We start from the raw sequence: 18192 nt of genomic DNA, 5'->3' as shown, positions 1-18192 counted from the left end.
GTTCAAAGCACAGTCGCGCGCACACACTATTTTACACGTTAGGATTGTGGGACTAGTATAGATTTGAGGCCGTAGGAGATCACAGCAAGACATGTCAAGCGAGCAATTCCAATCAATCATGTGGGACTGACCCACTTTTTATTTACAAAAATATAAAAATAACCACACAAATTATCTTAATTACCCCCCCAAGGAAAACTAGAAAGGAAGTTGTTATCATCCGGGCGAGGAAGGTGATAGATTCGTGGTTTTAAATTTCAGTTTTGGAATGCGTTTCGATCCTCACCACGCCGAAATTTCAAAATTTGGAAAGAAATTTAACGAAATCAAATAAAATAATATCTCGTACAAAATTTCGAACAAAACTTCAGTGATTTCGGCTGAAATTTTGGGAAAATATTAAAGAAAGAATAAAATCAAGGTTTCAGACCAAAATTTCAGGGACAATGAAATTTCAGTCTAAATTTTGTAACGTTTCAAGTTTACCTAATTTCAGTTTTAGGTTTGACAGAAACCCGAAATTCCAGTCGAAATTTAAAACCTTGGAGAGATCTATTCTTATTTTTCTAATTTTCTTTTAGGAGTGAATTTTGAAAGTAATGAAACTTAGGAAAAATATTGATTGAGAAACTCTTTGGAAGGTAAGAGATATATTTTATCTTTCTTATATTCTTTCAGGAGTGAATTTATAAAGTATTCAAAATTAAGAAAAGGGAAACCATTTTTCCCCTCTGTGACCCATTCTATCCCCCCTCCGATCCTTACGTTGTTCGTTAAGTTTTAAAGGTGGGGATTTTATCCGTTTAGTGGGGATACTGATTTAGAATCTAAGGAGATTTTAGTAATTATCTTTTTCCTTTTACTCTAGTTAAAACCGTTTGACTATAACCGCGCGGGAACGGTAAGAAAAAGAAAACGGTCGAGTTGTTGGAGTGCGTGGGTGGCGCGCAGTGGAGAAGGTGGTAGTGAGACCGGAAATGCAGCTGTCATCCTTTTAATTTGTCAGAGCGACAAAACGTGGGTCCCACAACCTCTCCCTCGATCGTCTCACTCCATCAATTTAAAGGACATCCCTCTCCACAATCACCACTCCCCACGTTCTTTCCTTTTTTACCTATTTCACTTTTTAGCAGCGCTCTGTTCTTCTCAGAACATGGCGCCTCTTACTGTTATCCCCTCTTTCTTCTTCCTAGCACTCTTCTTCCTCGCATCCGCAGGTAACTACTTAGGTTATTTTTTACATAAAAAATGTGGGGTTTCAAAATTTCTGATTCCTAAATGTCTTATGTTTTGTTTTCTCTTTCTCTGTACGGTCTTTACAGAAGCAGGCTCTATTGGTGTGAACTACGGACGAGTAGCCGATAACCTCCCTTCGGCGGTGAAGGTGGTTCAGCTTCTAAAGTCCCAAGGCGTCGACAGGGTTAAGCTCTATGACTCTGATCCTGCCGTACTCCACGCCTTGTCCGGTACCAACATCAAGGTCGTCGTGGCCTTGCCCAACGAACAACTCGCGGCGGTTGCCAAACGCCCATCTCAAGCATACACATGGGTTCAGAAGAACATTGTTGCCTACTATCCCTCCACCCAAATCTACGCAATTGCAGTCGGGAACGAAGTATTTGTAGACCCTAACAACACCACATCCTTCCTCATCCCCGCTATGATTAACATCCAAGCCGCACTCGTCAACTACAAACTCGACTCCGCCATTAAAGTCTCAACCCCCATTGCCCTTAGCTGCCTTCAATCCTCCTACCCATCCTCCGCCGGAGCTTTCAAGTCCGATCTAATCGAGCCAGTCATTAAACCCATGCTCCAGTTCCTCCGACAAACCGGCTCTTTTCTCATGGTGAATGCCTACCCTTTCTTTGCTTACGAAGGCAATGCTGATGTTATCTCTCTTGACTATGCTCTTTTCCGCACAAACCCTGGTGTGGTTGACGCCGGCAACAACGTTCGTTACTTCAACCTCTTCGATGCTCAGATCGACGCTGTGTTTGCGGCCATGTCAGCCCTCAAATACAACGACATAAAGATGGTGGTATCGGAGACTGGATGGCCTTCTAAGGGGGATGAGAACGAGACGGGAGCCAGCAGCAGCAATGCCGCCGCTTACAATGGAAATCTTGTCCGCCATATTCTATCCGGCACCGGGACGCCGCTAAGACCAAATGCGGACATAGATGTTTACTTATTTGCTCTCTTCAACGAAAACAAGAAGCCGGGACCCTCATCAGAGAGGAATTACGGGCTGTTCTACCCGAACGAGGAGAAGGTTTACGACATTCCGTTGACGCCGGAGGGGTTAAAACGGCAGCCGAAGCCGGAAGAGAGGGATGCTCCGGCGACCGGAGGTGGGAGTGTGTCCACGAGCGCGTCAGGGCAGACGTGGTGCGTGGCGAACGGGAGGGCGAATGAGGGGAAATTGCAGGCGGCTCTGGACTATGCTTGTGGAGAGGGAGGGGCGGATTGCCGTCAGATCCAACCTGGTGCCACGTGTTACGATCCTAATACATTGGAGGCCCATGCCTCGTTTGCCTTCAACAGTTACTATCAGAAGAAGGGGAGACGGATCGGGACCTGTGATTTTGAAGGGGCGGCTTACGTCGTTTCGCACACTCCCAGTGAGTATTAATTTACCCTACTATAAATTTATAATGTGCTAATTTTGGAGGCTCCCAAAAAAAAAACCCTAATGTTAACAATGGATCCAAATCGAGATTTAAAAAGTCCCATCCGGTCTAGTCTTTGGATCTCGACTGGATCGATTTGAATAGACTTGGGTTGAGTCTCTACCATCAGTGCCTCCATGACCAAAGTGACCATCCTCATCCGTGAATATCTGATCCGTACGGGTCCGTTCTTGCTTTCGGATCCATATTGGCGCATGCTAGTAGACTTGGGTTGAGTCTCTACCATCAGTGCCTCCATGACCAAAGTGACCATCCTCATCCGTGAATATCTGATCCGTACGGGTCCGTTCTTGCTTTCGGATCCATATTGGCGCATGCTAGATGTTCTATGTGGATCTGCTAACGTACGCATGAATAGCTCCGGGATATCATACCATGCTAGAAAAGGTCATGTTCAGTCGGCGTCGGTTAGCACTCAACGGGCATATTAGTTTACGTAATCTAGCGCTGCTAGAATGCGCACGGATGTCCCTTTTAACAAAGGGAAAAGCCCTCCAATCGATGTGACATCTTTCCTTTGCTCACATGGCGCACGCTCTTGCATCCCGTCATTCCTTTTTGGGTGATGATATTTTCACCCTCCCGCATTACTTGTGGGGGGTGAAAATATCATCTCCCTTTCCTTTTTTTTATGGGTTTTTTTTTTTTTCTCTTGTGGTACATCTGATGACAAGCATTTCTTTTCCCCCTTTATTCTTGCAGAGTTTGGAAAGTGTTCACTACCAACAGGATACTAGTTTCAAAGTGGCAGGCCTAGGGTTTCAAAGACTTCTCAATGGAGAGAGAGGAGGGGGGAGGGGGGAGGGGGGAGGGGGGAGAGGGTTTCTATTGGGTTACTGTAGATGTTTTCTATTGGGTTACTGTAGATGTTGAAAGGCGTTATGTAGGTTTTTGTATTTATTATTATTATTATAATTATTGTTGTTGTTGTAGTTGTTGGTGTTTTAGTTGTTGTTACTGAGAGAGTTGGTGATGCTGTTGTCGTGTAAGTAAAGACATCCCCATAGAAGTTTTATTCTATGTTGCAGCTCATTTACCTAATTAGTCTTTGTTATATATGTTTCTGGTTAGGATTGTTGTCGTTTTTCTGGTTAGGTTTGCCATGTTTGCTGAGAGAAAGTAAGGGCACCTAATTAGTCTTTGTATTTACTTATTTTTTCTTGTATTTACCTAATTAGTCTTTGTTATATATGTTTCTGGTTAGGATTGTTTGCGTTTTTCTTGTTACCTATGTTTGGTGAGCAAAATTAAGAGCACCTTTGGCTGCAGGTAATTGTTTTTCGTTAAGGATCTTCAAAGTGGAGATGAGGGTGAAGTCGCTAAATATCTGAAAAGAAAATCCAGAAATTGTGTCTCGTCGAACCAGAAGTTGCTAAAATTCTGGAATCCAAAAACCCCTAAGCTAAACCAGATCTACCTTTTCTTGCTTTTTAGCAACTTCTAGCCGGAGTAGAGACACTAATTTTGGGATGTTCTTTCCAGATTTTTAGCTCCACTTCACTTTGAAGACTCCAATTAATCATGAAAATCAATTCCTGGCAGCCAAACGTGCCCTAAAAACAATTCCAGGCAGACTCCACTTTGGGCTTTTACTTCAAGAGTGGAGACACTCCTTTTGAATTGTTCCACATGAGGCCTGTTTGCTTAATTTGGAGAGTTGGGTGGTCCCAAGAGAAGTTATTTAGTAGGCAGATCCATGTCTCTCTTGGAAGGCCTTTTGCGCTAGGTAAAACAAAAAAAAAAGGTTAACGGACATTGTTAGGAGGGAATACATGCCCGTTACGACAGCCTTTGTGTTGCAGACTACATTAATGATCACATGTTCAGGGCTATGATGGTCAATTCTTTCATTAAATGACAAAGAAGCCCCTATTTTGCCAAAAATGTACCCGTTAGGATTGGGTGTCCATGGCTCCAAAAGATCTGAACTTTAATGGATATGATTTGAGCACAATACTTGGATCTGAACTCTGCCCCTTGGATTTAAATCCGAATGTTCAAAATTATTAGTGATCCTAATTGAAATGTAGGCACAAAATACAATGAAGTGTCCTAGATCTGATTTGAGAGCCTCAGGGTACAAAAATAAACTTGTTATATCTATTTCATTCACAGGGGTATTTTTATATTTAAAAAACCTTTTTTCGGTAGGTGAACCCGCCCCCTGCGGGCTTTTAAATCCTTACTCAAATCTATAAACACTATTTCATTTTCCCACGTCTTTGTTTTGAAGACGATTTAACTTTGATAAAACCGTCAAATTCAAAATTGATAATGTCAAGATTTAGAAAGTAGAATCTACAAAAGATTTAGAAAGTGAAATCAACATTACCTTTGAACAGACCGATAAAGGGATTTGAACAGATCGTGACCCAAACATAGTTGAATCCAATCTAAGATCCGTGGATACGTTCACAGATCGATAAAGGGATTTGAACAGATCGTGACCCAAACATAGTTGAATCCAATCTAAGATCCGTGGATACGTTCACACCCCTAGACTAATATATTTGTTTCGAAACCTGACCCAGGAATGTAAGATTCAAAAAGCACTTCAAAAAGGATTTGACCGTTAAGTTTATCTACATTCGAATGGTATTTTGGGACCCTAAGGAGCCTCATCTGAAAGGCGTACAATCATCTTATCACGGTCAGGCCATGCTTTTAGTCCGGTGCAAAATTATTTAGTATATGATGGGTCCCCCCTTTGATTGAACTGAAACCTCCACATGATGGGCCTTATCTGGATCATCTGTGGCTCAGAAATCGCTTCAATCATCATATCCTACAATAGTCAATATAACAATCCATTTTTGTTGTTGAACATGGACGTTCAAATGCTTATAGATAGATGAGCGACCTTTCCCATTTTTCCATGTCAGAATTAAACAATCAGCATGATTTTTTGTTCATAGATGATCCCAAGCATGGCTTATAAAAATGTATGATCCGGGCCAGACTTGTTTTAGTTATTCTTCTCTTTTCTTCGAAATTTATGGATATATTACTTGGCGTTCTTCCAACTTTCTTCTCCTAAGATGAAATAATTCACATTTTCCAATGGGAGAAGAAAAGTAGGGGTGCAACTCGGGCCAACCCGACCCGACCTGAGCAACCCATTCTTCCAATCCGATGAGGTTCACCCCGACGAGACCTGAGGAACCCATTTTTCCAACCCTACCCGAGTTCAAACCCACGCAACCCGACCTTACTAAAATTAAAAATAATAAAAAATGTCGGGTTTTACTCGGGTCGGATTGCCCGATCCCTCAACCTATCCCAACCCGAACTCAACCCAGGTTGGGAAACCTCAATCCGAACCTGAACCTAACCTGAACTCAACCCGACCCGACCTATTTTCAGGTTGAACCCGCCCGAGTTGCACCCCTAAAGAAAGTTAACAAAAGGTGAATCTTGGGCTTTTTTGTTTCGTCAAGCATTAACATAATGAGTTAATGCCTCATGATAGCTTCCACTTTTGTAATCATTGTTGCAAATCTGGTAAAACTCATAATTAACGACTAAGATTGCTTGGCAATCATTTGGGATAATCAAGTATAAAACATATAAAATAAACAAGCATTTTTCAAACTTTCAAAATAATCCAGAAACAGAGAAACTTTAGTGTCTTTCAAATAATCTTACATAAATTATTATAATTTGTTCTTTCCCTGGTGAAACTGATTTCTTTCAAAGCTTGGACGTTTAGGTACCTGTAGAATAATTTTAATAGTCCAGTAAAAAAAAATCTTGATTATTTTCCCACAGCTTGAAGTCCCGTCGTACCTGTACTAGAAAAAAATGCACGTTAGATCCATTTACTTATGAAAGGATCGATCTATTTACATAAGGAGCGCCGCTAGCACAACGGGAATCCGTGTTTTTGAAAAAAAATAATGGACATCAACCATTGGAGCCATGTCCGCTAAAACACAAGGGAAGGGACCATAAAGCAATAAATAAATCTTGAAAATGGTCAAATCATAGGTCATATCACTTCCGTTTTTATTTTCTACAATGTTTCCCTATTTCAAACTGTTTTCCTTGCATAAGAAAGGATCGTGTGTTCTTCGGATTTTCATATCCTCACACTCTCAGATCTGCAAAAAAAACTTTAAGAAAAAAACTAACAGGGGAAGAAAGAAAGTCTTCTAACCTTCTTTGTACTTTCTTAATCCCAAATCACATCTTCAACAACAGCAAAATAGAGGGAGAAAGAAATAGTCTCCTCATTTTCTGTCTTTTCTTGATCCTTTATCACATCTTCAACAAAAGCCCAAGATAAAATGTAGTTCCAAGAATTATGCACTTACAGAGGGAAAACAAAAAAAATTACATCAAATAATTATAATCCTAAAAATGATATTAATTTGATAATCTAAAAATTGATGGGGCAGTGAAAAAGAAAAATAAGTTATTAGCAATTGTATTTTTTCCATCTTCCATTAGGTAACAAACAATCACTCAGGCAAGTTAGCTTCAAAACATGGAAAATATCATCCATTCCCATAACCTAAATAGTGAACTTCAATAAAAAAAAAATTATAAATTCATTGATTTCCACCATCATGCTTTGAGAAAAATAAAATGATTTATAGGGTGTAATGAAATGACTCATTTCTTCTTTATTTGAAAGAATGAAAAGAACTTCAAACAGTTTTTGGAGAACAAATAGAAGGAAAATAAAATAGGAGATACAGAGAAAGGATGATGGCCTAAAAGAATGGCTAAATGCAATGTGATGACGCCCAAAATCTGACTACACGAACTAGTTTCGCAGAACCTGTAATCCTGCGCTCACAAAAAAAGCGTCAGCGGGCCCGGAGTTGTGGCTCCGGACGGCCACTTCGACACTCAAGTCAGAGACGGGCAATCACAGACAATGGATGGGAATGGGAGATGGCTAAGTCAAGTTACCAGACCAAAAAAGAAGAGAGGGAGAGTTGAATGTCTTTCCTTGAGTGCGTAGTCCCCTTTTTATAGGGGTGGAGATCCACGATCTTGGAGATATCAATCGTGCCTTTGATTTCGCCCACGTGGAGCGTGATGGCGGGAGAATAAGATCGTGGAGACATCAATCATACCCTAGATTTAAACCACGTGGAGCTTGATAGCTGGCAAATAAACACGTGGAGATACGATTTTCGATGATTCTGGGCGAAGATTGTGGATGGTGATTTAGGCGGGATGTTTTGAATTCCAATGCCGCGCCTTACGTGTACTGGCCTTCCGGATTTTCTGTTTGGGGGCGAAACCTCCGCGATTGTGTTTGATTCCCTTGGTAGCTCGGTACCGCTCAAGGGAGAAGTATCAAGGAGGTTCAATCAATGTTCGTTACCGACTGTTGCTGCGGGGACTGTGTTGATCCAGCTGAGTAATGGAGAAGGGGTTTGAGGTTCGGTGCCGGATATACCGATTTTACCCCTAACATACTGCCCCCTACTTTCTTGTCCCTTTGTAAGGGTCAAGGAAGTAGCTAAATTTTCAAGCGGTGGGCCGGTGTCGATCCTCTGGAGGTGATGGAGTCGAAGTGCCTTTCTAGGGAATCAGCGGGTGGATTCAATGTCGCGCCGTTTAATAGGCGAGTTATTCTATCCTTAGGATTTTTGGGAAACGGCGAAAACATTTAATTCCCGCCTATTTTTCACAGGCTTTTTCAAAAAACAAGTCAGGCTATTATTTCTCGCTTTATGGGAAATTTCAAAAATCGGCGGGATATTAAATCCCACTCAATTTTTTCGCCTGGTGACCCTTATAAAAAGGGCGGGTGAGGGGAAGGGTTATCCGTTATATCTTCTTCCTTTTTCCCACCCTTTTCTCTCAGTTTTTTCTTGTCGAAAATGTCTCAAGAGCACGCCGGCGACGATAAACCAGGAGCAATAAATCCGGTGGTGGAAGTAAACTCGCCATCAGATAGAGAAGAGGAGCCCCAGATTTTCATCGGGGAGCCGGTGTCTCGGAGAACCTGGGGATCGTAGAGGGCAAGAAATCTGCCGGCCGCCGGCCCTGGTTCGCCTGAAGTGGTAACTCCGGTGGCAGTGATTTCTTCATCGGCTGGAGCTGAGGGGGCAGATCGCGGCTCCCAGGGTAAAAAGAAACGGAAGGTGGAGACCCAAGAACATTCGGGTTCCACCGCTCCCAGGGATTGCCTTGCTCATGACGACGTTCCCAGCTTCGTCGCCAATTATAAGCGGTCCCTGAAGCATACCATGGATAGGGGATATGGGGTGGCGGATCAACTTCTCAAGCAAGGCTTGGAGGTTCTCCGGCTGAGGACCAAAGTCAAGAAGTTGGAGATGGAGAACCAGGCCCTGAAGGTGATGCTGCAAGAAGTGACCGAAGGTAGAAGGGCCGGCTCCGCGTCACCCAGTCTCGAGCCTCATCTGGAGGCGAATTCGCCGGAGGAGGATCCTGAAGAATATCCGGAGGAAGATCCAGACGAATGATGGAACCTTCGGCCACGATCTTGGCACAGTCGGTTTTGAAGCCTCCTTCCGGGGCAAAGTAGATCGTGCCAAGTGGGTGCCGTGGCGATGGTGAAGTCCAATGTCTGGTAGCGCTTGGTGGGTCACCAGACATATGATATTGAAGCTCCAGGCGTCGACTTTCCATCGTTTCCTTCTATCTTTTGTAGTTAGTCGTAGTTTAGTACGGTACCGAATGTATTTTTTCTTTTTTTCGTATCCGGCCTAGAAGCCCACCTTTTGTAAAAGGTTCTTTTACTTGTGAATAAAAAGATCTTTGCTATTTCCGATGTTTCCTTGTTGTGCTTTTTTATTTAATACCTCAAGTAACGTGTAGATGCACAAAAATCGGAATCGAATATCACGATTCGTACGTCAACATGCGAGGGATCGTTGTTTTAGGTGGAGTTAAAGTTACGGCACAAGTGAGTACATTCGGTCCCGAATGTATTCTGACCCTGTCGCGGATGTAAGATAGCTTGAGTGTATTGCATGATTCCATCAAATGATACTCGGTACCGGAGAACGCTTTGCTTCGTAAGTGCTTGTTGACGCATCCTGAGGGGTACTTCGAGGAGACAGGTGTAACGGTTGCGACTCTTGGAAAACGGCGGTTTGGCGCTTTAAACAATGATGGCGAAACGGCGTATTAATGACTTTGGTAACTGTGCGCTTGTTACAGGGCGCCACATGTCGTATAACGTCAGAGTGACGTGACTTTTGAGTTTTCCCCCGCGTGGACCTATAAAGCCCGCCCATTTTTCTTTTTTCTTCAATTTTTTCTTTCTTTCTTTTCTTCCCTCATTCCGACTAGATACTCACGGGTTTTCCGGTGGATCATTTCCCTCTTTCTGCTAGAATCTCCCATTTCGCTTCGTTCCTTTGTGTTAATCGGAGATTTGGAAGATTCCAAGTTTTTTCTCGGATTGATTTTCCCTTTCTTCCAAGGTGACGGTTCGTCTTCTCCGGCGAGCTTCACGGTTCTTCTTCTCCAATTTCACCGGTGCGTTTCTCAACCCGAACTTTTCATTTCATTTCTTTAAAGTAGTCATGTCGGAGAATAAGGATTCACAAAATCGGTCGATGGAGCTAGTGGGGATGGAGGAATCATCCCCTTCTCCCCAAGTCTCGCCGGAAATGGAAGCAGAGAGTGTGCTAGAACAACCGTCGGAGATAAGGCCTAGAATTAGGGCCTAGAAAGTTGGTGGTGGCACGACGGGCGCAAGGAGCGGAGGGTCCATGAAGAGGATAGCGCCACGGCCAAGAAAGGAGGTAGATCTAATTCTTCCCTTTGAACCCCCGGGCGCGGCAGAGTCGGTGCCGAGTGATGCTCCCGTGATTGCTGTGTTAGTTGAGGATATGAGCGATTCACGTTCGGCACCGATGGATGTCCAGATTAGGTGTGTTGCGAGAGAGTTGGCGGAGCTTCGGAAGCCATACGTGCCTCCTGGTGGGGCATATCGTCCTGAAGTCGCCATGAGCTCAACAGGCATTCTTCAACCTTCAGATCTTAGAAGGTTGCGGGAGAAATATCATATCCCGGATGAATATGAAGTTCGGCTCCCAACCTCCAACGAACGGGCATGCAGCAGTAGCGTGGAGGGAGAGACAGCCTTCTACAAAGAAGTTATTGAGGCGGGTGTCCGCTTCCCTCTTCATCCGATCCTGATAGACTTTTTTGATTTCTTCAAATGGCACCGTTCCAGATTTTTTGAAATGGGTGGAGGGGTCTTTTCACGTACATAGTGAAAAGTAAAATGGTGAGGGCCCCACTATCATTGGATGTTATTCGGAAATGTTTCCTTATAAAGATGAAGGGGGACTGGGTAGACATGGCCCAGCGGCGGACACTGATGATCATGGGCGGAGCTCCCTCTTCCATTAAACGGTGGAAGAATGAGTTTTTCTTTGTGAAACCGCCTCAAACAGCCGGGTGGCGATTTCCCTTCGATTGGAGAGAGCCCAACGAGGAGAAAATGGGGTTAAATTTTTCCTTAGGGACCTTGAGTCAGTTGGTTTTCAACGATGTCGTGGGTAAGGGTGTGGACGTAGGAAAGGAGATGTTCAATGTTCGGGATTTTAAATCTGAACGAGTATTGGTGAAATTCGGTTTGAGCAACGTTGTGCTAGACTCGGAGGATGAGGCTTGGAGTGAAGGTGAGGAAGGGAGGGAGGAATACGAAACAAGTGCTTACGAGAGTTAGTCTGGTGATTCTCTTTTCTGATCTTCTTTTTCGTATTTTTGTTCGTTTCCCTTCTATTGTGTCGTGATTTGTTTCCTGGATTTATCGTAGAAATGGCGGCACAAGGGTCGGGCGCCAATATTTCAGCCTTGGCCATGGAGGAAGCGAGGAGATTGAAGGCTGAGGAAGTGGCTCGGCAAAAACATGACAGAGCCATGAAGCGCCAGGCAGCTAACGCCGGCAAAGGGTCGACTCTGGCTGTAGGGACTAAGGATGTTGCATCTCCGAAGAAGTCCGTGCATAGCAAGCGGCAGGCAGAAATGGTGGAGAAGAGCCCAAATAAAAAAGGTAAGTCAGCAAAGGGGGAGGGTAAGGGTAAGGGCCAAGTTGTGAGCCAGGAGATTTTGTCCGTCGAGGGTTACGAGGGAACCCAGGCTTATTTCAAGCCGGGGACTCTCCCAAAAGATCAGGCGACCCAACAAGGGTCTTATTTTGATCCTAACTGGAAGGTGGGTATTGACGATTTTGCCCTTCGCAACCCGAGGGTGGCTGTAGAGATGGCGATGACGAGTGTCTTACCGAGAGACTCGGCGGATTTGGAGAGAAGTTCGCACTCCGCCTTGGGCCGGGACATGATCGCTTTGGCGAAGAAGGTGCGTGCTTCTATTCTTAATTTTCCAAATATCTTTTAGGCTCTGCAAATACTGACCTTCTCTCTTTTGGCCTACAGTTGTCAGATAATTGCTCTCATGCCTCGCGGCGCATGGATAGGTACCAATCTCTCTATGCTCACGCAACCAAGGAGGTGAAGAAACACAAGGATTCTTGGGCGAACGATAAGAAGGTGTTCGAGGAGTCCTTGGCAGATGCGCAAAAACTCCAGGCGAATGCCGAGGCTGAACTCCAGAAGGTCAAGGACGAACTTGGCCATGAAAAGGAGATCTGTGTTGACCTTGAGAATGTGTGGGATAAAGCCGCGCAACGAGAGGAGGTTCGGTCCCGGGCGATCGCTGAGTTTCGCCAGTCTCAGGAGTATCAAATAGATATGGCACTCCATGTTCTGGAATTCGAGGCAAAGGGGTTTGTTGACTGTCGAAATCAGATTAAGGCCATAGATTCCAATTTTCTGATTGAGAGGCAGGAAGGTCCGCCAGGGACCGACCTTTCCGAGGGAGAGGACTCCGAGACGACTGAAACGAACGTGACGGATCCTGTGGTTACCTCTCCGGGAGTGGAATCCTCTGCGCTGCTTGTCATTGTGCCTTCTATTGGAGAGGATATGGAGAAGGATGTCTAGGGGCAGGGCCCTTGCAATTCTCCTTTTATTTTTTTTCTCATGAACTAGTCTCTAAAAAACTTAACTTTATTTTGGTGTGTGGTGGTGGAAGGGTTCGTCCTTCGAGGCGATCCCTACACATGGTAGTGCTTTTGAAACACTTTTATCTTTTGCTGGTGATGGTAAATTTTATCTTGATTCTGGTGAGATATTGATTTGTTTTTTTTTTGAAGCAGTATTTAGTAGATAGACACTCTGCCGAGCCTCTTGGGGCATTGGTTTACATGTCGTATCTTTTAAGTAGATAGACGCTCTACCGGGCCTCTTAGGGCATCGGTTTATGGGTCGTATCTTTTAAGTAGATAGACGCTCTATAGAGCCTCTTGGGGCATCGGTTTATGGGTCGTATCTTTTAATCTTCATAGCTTGTTCAATTTGGAGATTTGTCGATGTTGGGAGGTAATCGCTCTTGCGGATGGAGAATTGAGAAGGAGATTTTATTTCTTGAGGAGAAGGATTACATGTCTGCACCGTCACAAAACAAAGAACAAACACATAGATTTATTGAAAATAAAGAAATGAAAATGAATTACATTTTTGCCTACTAATAGAATTTCTTCAGATTCAAAATATGCCAAGTGCGAGGAATGGGGTTGCCCTCTAAGTCTTCTAGCTGGTATGATCCAAGCTGGAGAGTGTGGGAGACGCGGTAGGGTCCTTCCCAAGTGGGAGCCAATTTTCCCGAGTTGCGAGGGTCGGAGACTTCGGACTGTCGCAGGACCAGGTCACCCATTCTTACTGCTCTTTCTTTCATTCTAGAGTTGTAGTGTCGGGCAACCCTGTGTTGATACGCGGCCATCCTGACTCGAGCCTTTTCCCTAGTTTCTTCAACGAGGTCGAGGCTGCTCCTCAGGTGGTTGGGATTGGTCCTTTCATTGTATGCCTTGAGCCTCGGAGAATGGGCTCCAATCTCAACGGGTATCACTGCGTCCATCCCAAAGGCGAGGCTGAACGGCGATTCTCCTATCGCGGTTCTGGGAGTGGTTCGATAGGCCCAAAGGAGATTCGGTAATTCTTCCGCCCATAAGCCTTGGGCATTCTCTGCACGTTTCTTCAACCCCTGTAAGAGAGTTCGATTGGTTACTTCCACTTGTCCGTTAGCTTGTGGATGATCGACTGAGGTGAACCGTTGGTCAATACCAAGTTTCCCGCAAAAATCTTTGAACCTTCGGCTCGCAAATTGGGTTCCGTTGTCGGTCATAAGGACCCGTGGAATACCGAACCTGCAAATGATATCATCATAGAAGAAGTTTTCCATTTCTTTGGAAGTAATCTTCTTTACTGCCTTGGCTTCGACCCATTTGGTGAAATAGTCGATGGCGACGTACATCATTCGATGTCCCTTGGTCGAGTTAGGAAAAGGTCCTAACAAATCCATTCCCCACATCGCAAACAGGACTGGATTGGAGATGGGTTTGTAGGGAACTGCGGGTAGACGGGGCACGGTAGCGAACTTCTGGCATTGTTCGCATTTTCTGACAAAATCAGAAGCGTCTTGCTGGAGGGTTGGCCATAAATAACCTCGACGGAGGATCTTGTGAGCCAATACCTTCCCGCCCGATTGATCGCAACAGATTCCTTCATGGACTTCTCTCATGGCGAGCTCCGCGGCGGAGGGTCGGAGGCATTTCAACAAGGGCCATGAAAAGGAGCGCTTATACAACTTCTGTCCGTCGAGGATGTAATGGGCAACCTTGGCAACCAAGCTTCGAGCTTCCTTTCTATCTGAGGGTACGATACCGTATTTCAAGTATCGTACTATAGGGTCCATCCAGCTAGGTTCCTCGCTGAGTTGTAGGACTTCTTCTCTCTGAACACTAGGCTGAGGGAGGATCTCGGTATAGAAGTTTCCTTGTTAGAACATTCCGGAGGAGGCCATCTTGGAAAGAGCATCAGCGCGGGCATTCAAGGTTCGGGGAATTTGCACTATCCTCTTCAAAAATGGAGATTTCCTTTCTCACCTTTTCCAGGTATTTGATCATCCGTTCCTCTTTAGCTTCGTTGAAGCCATTTACTTGGCTGACCATCAATTGTGAATCACTGTGGACTCTGATCCGACTGACCTTTAATTCGGCGGCAAGAGCTATTCCCGCGATCAAAGCTTCGTATTCCACCTCGTTATTAGGTGCTTTGAAATCTAGGCATAGGGCGTACTCAGCAATAAAATTGTCCGGCCCCGTTATGACCAGTCCGCCACCGTTGCCCCTAGCATTGGAGGAGCCATCCACATATAACATCCATAGCGGATTTTGGCTCTGCTGGCTCAAAGTCGATTCTTCGGCTGGGAGGCTTGGACCTTCGGATTCCTCTATCGGTCCCGTACGTTCCACAATAAAATTTGCCAGCACCAGGGGCTTGATTGCTGGGCGGGGCTTTATTTGGATGTCGAATTCACCCAATTCAACTGCCCAATTAATCAGACGTCCTGAGGTGTCGGGCTTCTGCAATATCTTCCGGAGAGGTTGGTCGGTGAGTACGGTGACAGGATGAGTTTGGAAATATGGACGGAGTTTTCTCGCAGATATGATGACAACGAAGGCGAATTTTTCAATGTCCTGATATCGAGTCTCGGCGTCATGGAGTACTCTGCTAACGTGGTAGATAGGTTGCTCCATCTTTCCTTCCTGCCGAACGAGTACAGAACTTACCATGGCAGGCCCAACTGCTACGTACAAGTACAAGTCTTCCCCCGGTACTGGTTTCGCGAGTAACAGAAGCGTTTGGAAATAGGCCTTCAGTTGGTCGAAGGCCGTTTGACATTTCTCTGTCCATAGAAAGTCTTTCACGCTTCGGAGAGTTTTAAAGAAGGGCAGGCACCTTTCAGCGGATTTAGACATAGACCTACTGAGGGTCGCAATTCTGCCGGTGAGTCTCTGTACATCTCTGATTTCCTTCGGTGCTATCATTTCTAAAAGTGCTTTTATTTTTTCGGGATTGGCTTCAATTCTTCACTGGCTAACCATGAATCCTAGGAATTTTCCGAAAGTAACCCCAAAAGCACACTTGGAGGGATTCAATTTCATTTGGTTCCTCCGGAGTACGGCAAATGCTTCTTTAAGATCGGCGATGTGGCTCTGTGCTTTGAGGCTTTTAACGAGCATGTCGTCGACTTAGGCTTCCATGTCCCTTCCAATTTGTTCGGCAAAAATCTTATTGACGAGACGTTGGTACGTAGCGCCAGCATTTTTTAGGCCAAAAGGCATAACTTCATAACAAAACAACCCTTGGTCGGTGACGAAGGAAGTTTTTGGAATGTCGGGACCGTACATCTGAATTTGGTTGTAGCCGGAGAAGGCGTCCATGAAGCTTAGCATCTCATCCCCAGCGGTGGCATCAATGAGGAGATCGATCCTCGGTAACGGGTAACAATTCTTGGGGCATGCCTTGTTGAGATCCGTGAAATCAATGCAGATTCGCCATTTGCAGTTGGATTTCTTGACCATCACAACGTTGGCGAGCCACTCCGGGTAGCGAATCTCTCTGATGAATTTGGCATCAAGGAGCTTATCTACTTCTTCCTTGATGTGCTTTTGTCTTTCGGCGGTGAAGTTACGTTTCTTTTATTTCACGGGCTTGGAGTTTGGATCCACGTTCAGTTTATGGACCGCAACATCGGAGGGGATTCCCTGCATATCGGAGGCGGACCAGGCGAAGATATCCGAGTTAGTCTTTAAGAAATTGACAAGGTCAGTTTTAAGCTTACCTGAGAGGAGAGAGCCTATTTGGACGGTTTGTTCTTCGACACCGGGGAACAGGAGAATTTTCATGAGTTCTTCGACCGGTTTCCTGCTTTACCTCAACTCGAGGATCGGTACCGCCTATGGAGAAGGTTTCTTTGGTGGCCTTTTTCTTTTTCAACAAGGCGGCGTAACATTCGCGGGCTTTCTCTTGGTCACCGATAACTTCTCCTATGCTAAGTTTTGTAGGAAACTTTATTTTCAGGTGGGCAGTGGGCAATGGAAACTACTGCCCCCAATTCGTTCAATGCCGGCCTTCCGATGATTCCATTATAAGTGGAAGGGACGCGAACTATTACAAAAGTTTGCATGATGGTACGTTGGTTCGGATGAGTTTGATTTTACCTCGTACCTTGACTTCTCCCCCGGAGAATCCGAAGATGGACCAGTCAACAGGTTCCATCCTATCACTGCTGATGTCCATTTTGTAGAAGGCGTCTTGATGGAGGACATTGACTGAGCTCCCAGTGTCTATCAAGATTCGCCCCATGTTACAATTGGAGATGGTGAGTCGAACTACTATAACATCATCATGCTATCGATCTATGGTTCCATAATCTGCTTCGGTGAAGGTGATAGGCACACTGATACTTGGGGTCAGTTTTTGACTTCTTGGAGGGGTTCTCTATGGAGTTGACTTGTTCTGCATAAAGAGCGCGCCCTTCATAAGCCGGTCCTCCGAACGCCAGGCCTCCATAAATGGTGTCAATATTTCTGGTGATCTTTGGTGCTTCCTCCTGATCTGAGGCTCTTTGCCGACTGCTTTCTGCATGGTGGTTTGGTGAGCAATGACATTCGTCCGGTAGGTGAACTTCGGATCGGGGTCGTTGCTGGTTCCTTGAAGGATTCTGAAGGTAACGATCAATCATTCCTAGTCCCGCGAGCCTTTCAATTTTATTCTTCAGATGATAGCAATTGTCGGTGGTGTGCCCATGGCCTTGGTGAAAACGACAATATTTGTTAGAGCTTTTTCCTTTCCCCGAATTTCTCATTCTTTCGGGCCAGTTTATGGGTTCTCTATCACGGATTTCGTACAGGATATTTGAGATGGTGTTGTTCAATGGAGTGTAGTTGACCCTATCAAACTGAGGATTTGGGGCGCGACGATTCTGTCGGTCATTGTGTCTTGCATGCTTATGACTCGGTAGCGACCTAGAGTCGTCTTTTCGCATTTCGGTTCCCCGGGTGGTTTCCAACTCCCTTTCTATGGCAAATGATTCCTCGTTATTGATGTATCGATCTGCGGTGGCCATGAGTTCTTGGAGATCGCGAGGAGGATTCACATTCAGGGCGACTTTCATGTCTCTATCTCGGATAGCGTGGCGGAGTACGGTGCGAACCATATCGAAATTTGGTTCGTTAATCTGGTGGAGTTCCACCCGGAACCGACCGATAAACTTCTGCAATGTTTCATCCTTTCCTTGCCACAAAGCCAGGAGAGCATCAGCCGGTTTCTTTCGGGGCCGACTGTTGATGAAATGAGCGACAAACTCTTTTCCCAGTTCGTGGAATGACTCGATGGAGTTGGGCCTTAATCGGTTGAACCAATTGCTAGCATCTTTCTTCAGGTAGGCGGAAAAGGCTTTGCACATCGTCATGTCTGAAGTGTTCCTGATTACCATCGCACGGCGGTAGGTTCAGAGAAACTCAAGAGGGTCAGATGACCCGTCATAGAGGTCCAACCGAGGCATATTCGAATTCGTAGCGACGATGGCATTGGCGATTCTTGGGGTGAACGGGGAAGCAATTTCGCTATCCCACTATGCCAGGAGGTCCGGA

General features: G+C 45.1%; 3 protein-coding genes across 3 annotated transcripts; 1 reads left to right on the top strand and 2 right to left on the bottom strand.

Moving 5' to 3' along the window:
* Nucleotides 1–1060: 1060 nt before the first annotated feature.
* On the top strand, nt 1061–3490 carry LOC143854762 (glucan endo-1,3-beta-glucosidase 12-like). The gene is made up of 3 exons (XM_077364867.1): nt 1061–1217; nt 1323–2624; nt 3396–3490. The coding sequence occupies exons 1-3, from the start codon at nt 1154–1156 to the stop codon at nt 3428–3430; spliced, it is 1401 nt and encodes a 466-aa protein (XP_077220982.1). The 5' UTR covers nt 1061–1153; the 3' UTR covers nt 3431–3490.
* Nucleotides 3491–14568: 11078 nt separating this feature from the next.
* LOC143869794 (uncharacterized) lies at nt 14569–15582 on the bottom strand. Its single transcript, XM_077376351.1, has one exon. The coding sequence runs from the start codon at nt 15580–15582 to the stop codon at nt 14569–14571; it is 1014 nt and encodes a 337-aa protein (XP_077232466.1).
* A 1361-nt stretch (nt 15583–16943) lies between these two features.
* Nucleotides 16944–18011, bottom strand: LOC143869793 (uncharacterized). The gene has a single exon (XM_077376350.1). The coding sequence runs from the start codon at nt 18009–18011 to the stop codon at nt 16944–16946; it is 1068 nt and encodes a 355-aa protein (XP_077232465.1).
* Between the last annotated feature and the right edge of the window lie 181 nt (nt 18012–18192).

This window comes from Tasmannia lanceolata, unplaced genomic scaffold, assembly GCF_043159265.1.
Source record: "Tasmannia lanceolata isolate RefF3 unplaced genomic scaffold, GAP_Taslan_0.1 ptg000003l, whole genome shotgun sequence".
NCBI classification, from domain to species: Eukaryota; Viridiplantae; Streptophyta; class Magnoliopsida; order Canellales; family Winteraceae; genus Tasmannia; species Tasmannia lanceolata.
This window is presented reverse-complemented; position numbering and strand designations above follow the sequence as displayed.

Excerpts from the sequence above, each read along its gene's own strand:
- LOC143854762 (XM_077364867.1), top strand. The coding sequence starts at position 1,154 with ATGGCGCCTCTTACTGTTATCCCCTCTTTCTTCTTCCTAGCACTCTTC. Across the intron at positions 1,218-1,322 it reads CTTCTTCCTCGCATCCGCAG|AAGCAGGCTCTATTGGTGTG; the intron begins GTAACTACTTAG and ends CGGTCTTTACAG. Across the intron at positions 2,625-3,395 it reads CGTCGTTTCGCACACTCCCA|AGTTTGGAAAGTGTTCACTA; the intron begins GTGAGTATTAAT and ends TTATTCTTGCAG.
- LOC143869794 (XM_077376351.1), bottom strand. The coding sequence starts at position 15,582 with ATGATAGCACCGAAGGAAATCAGAGATGTACAGAGACTCACCGGCAGA.
- LOC143869793 (XM_077376350.1), bottom strand. The coding sequence starts at position 18,011 with ATGACGATGTGCAAAGCCTTTTCCGCCTACCTGAAGAAAGATGCTAGC.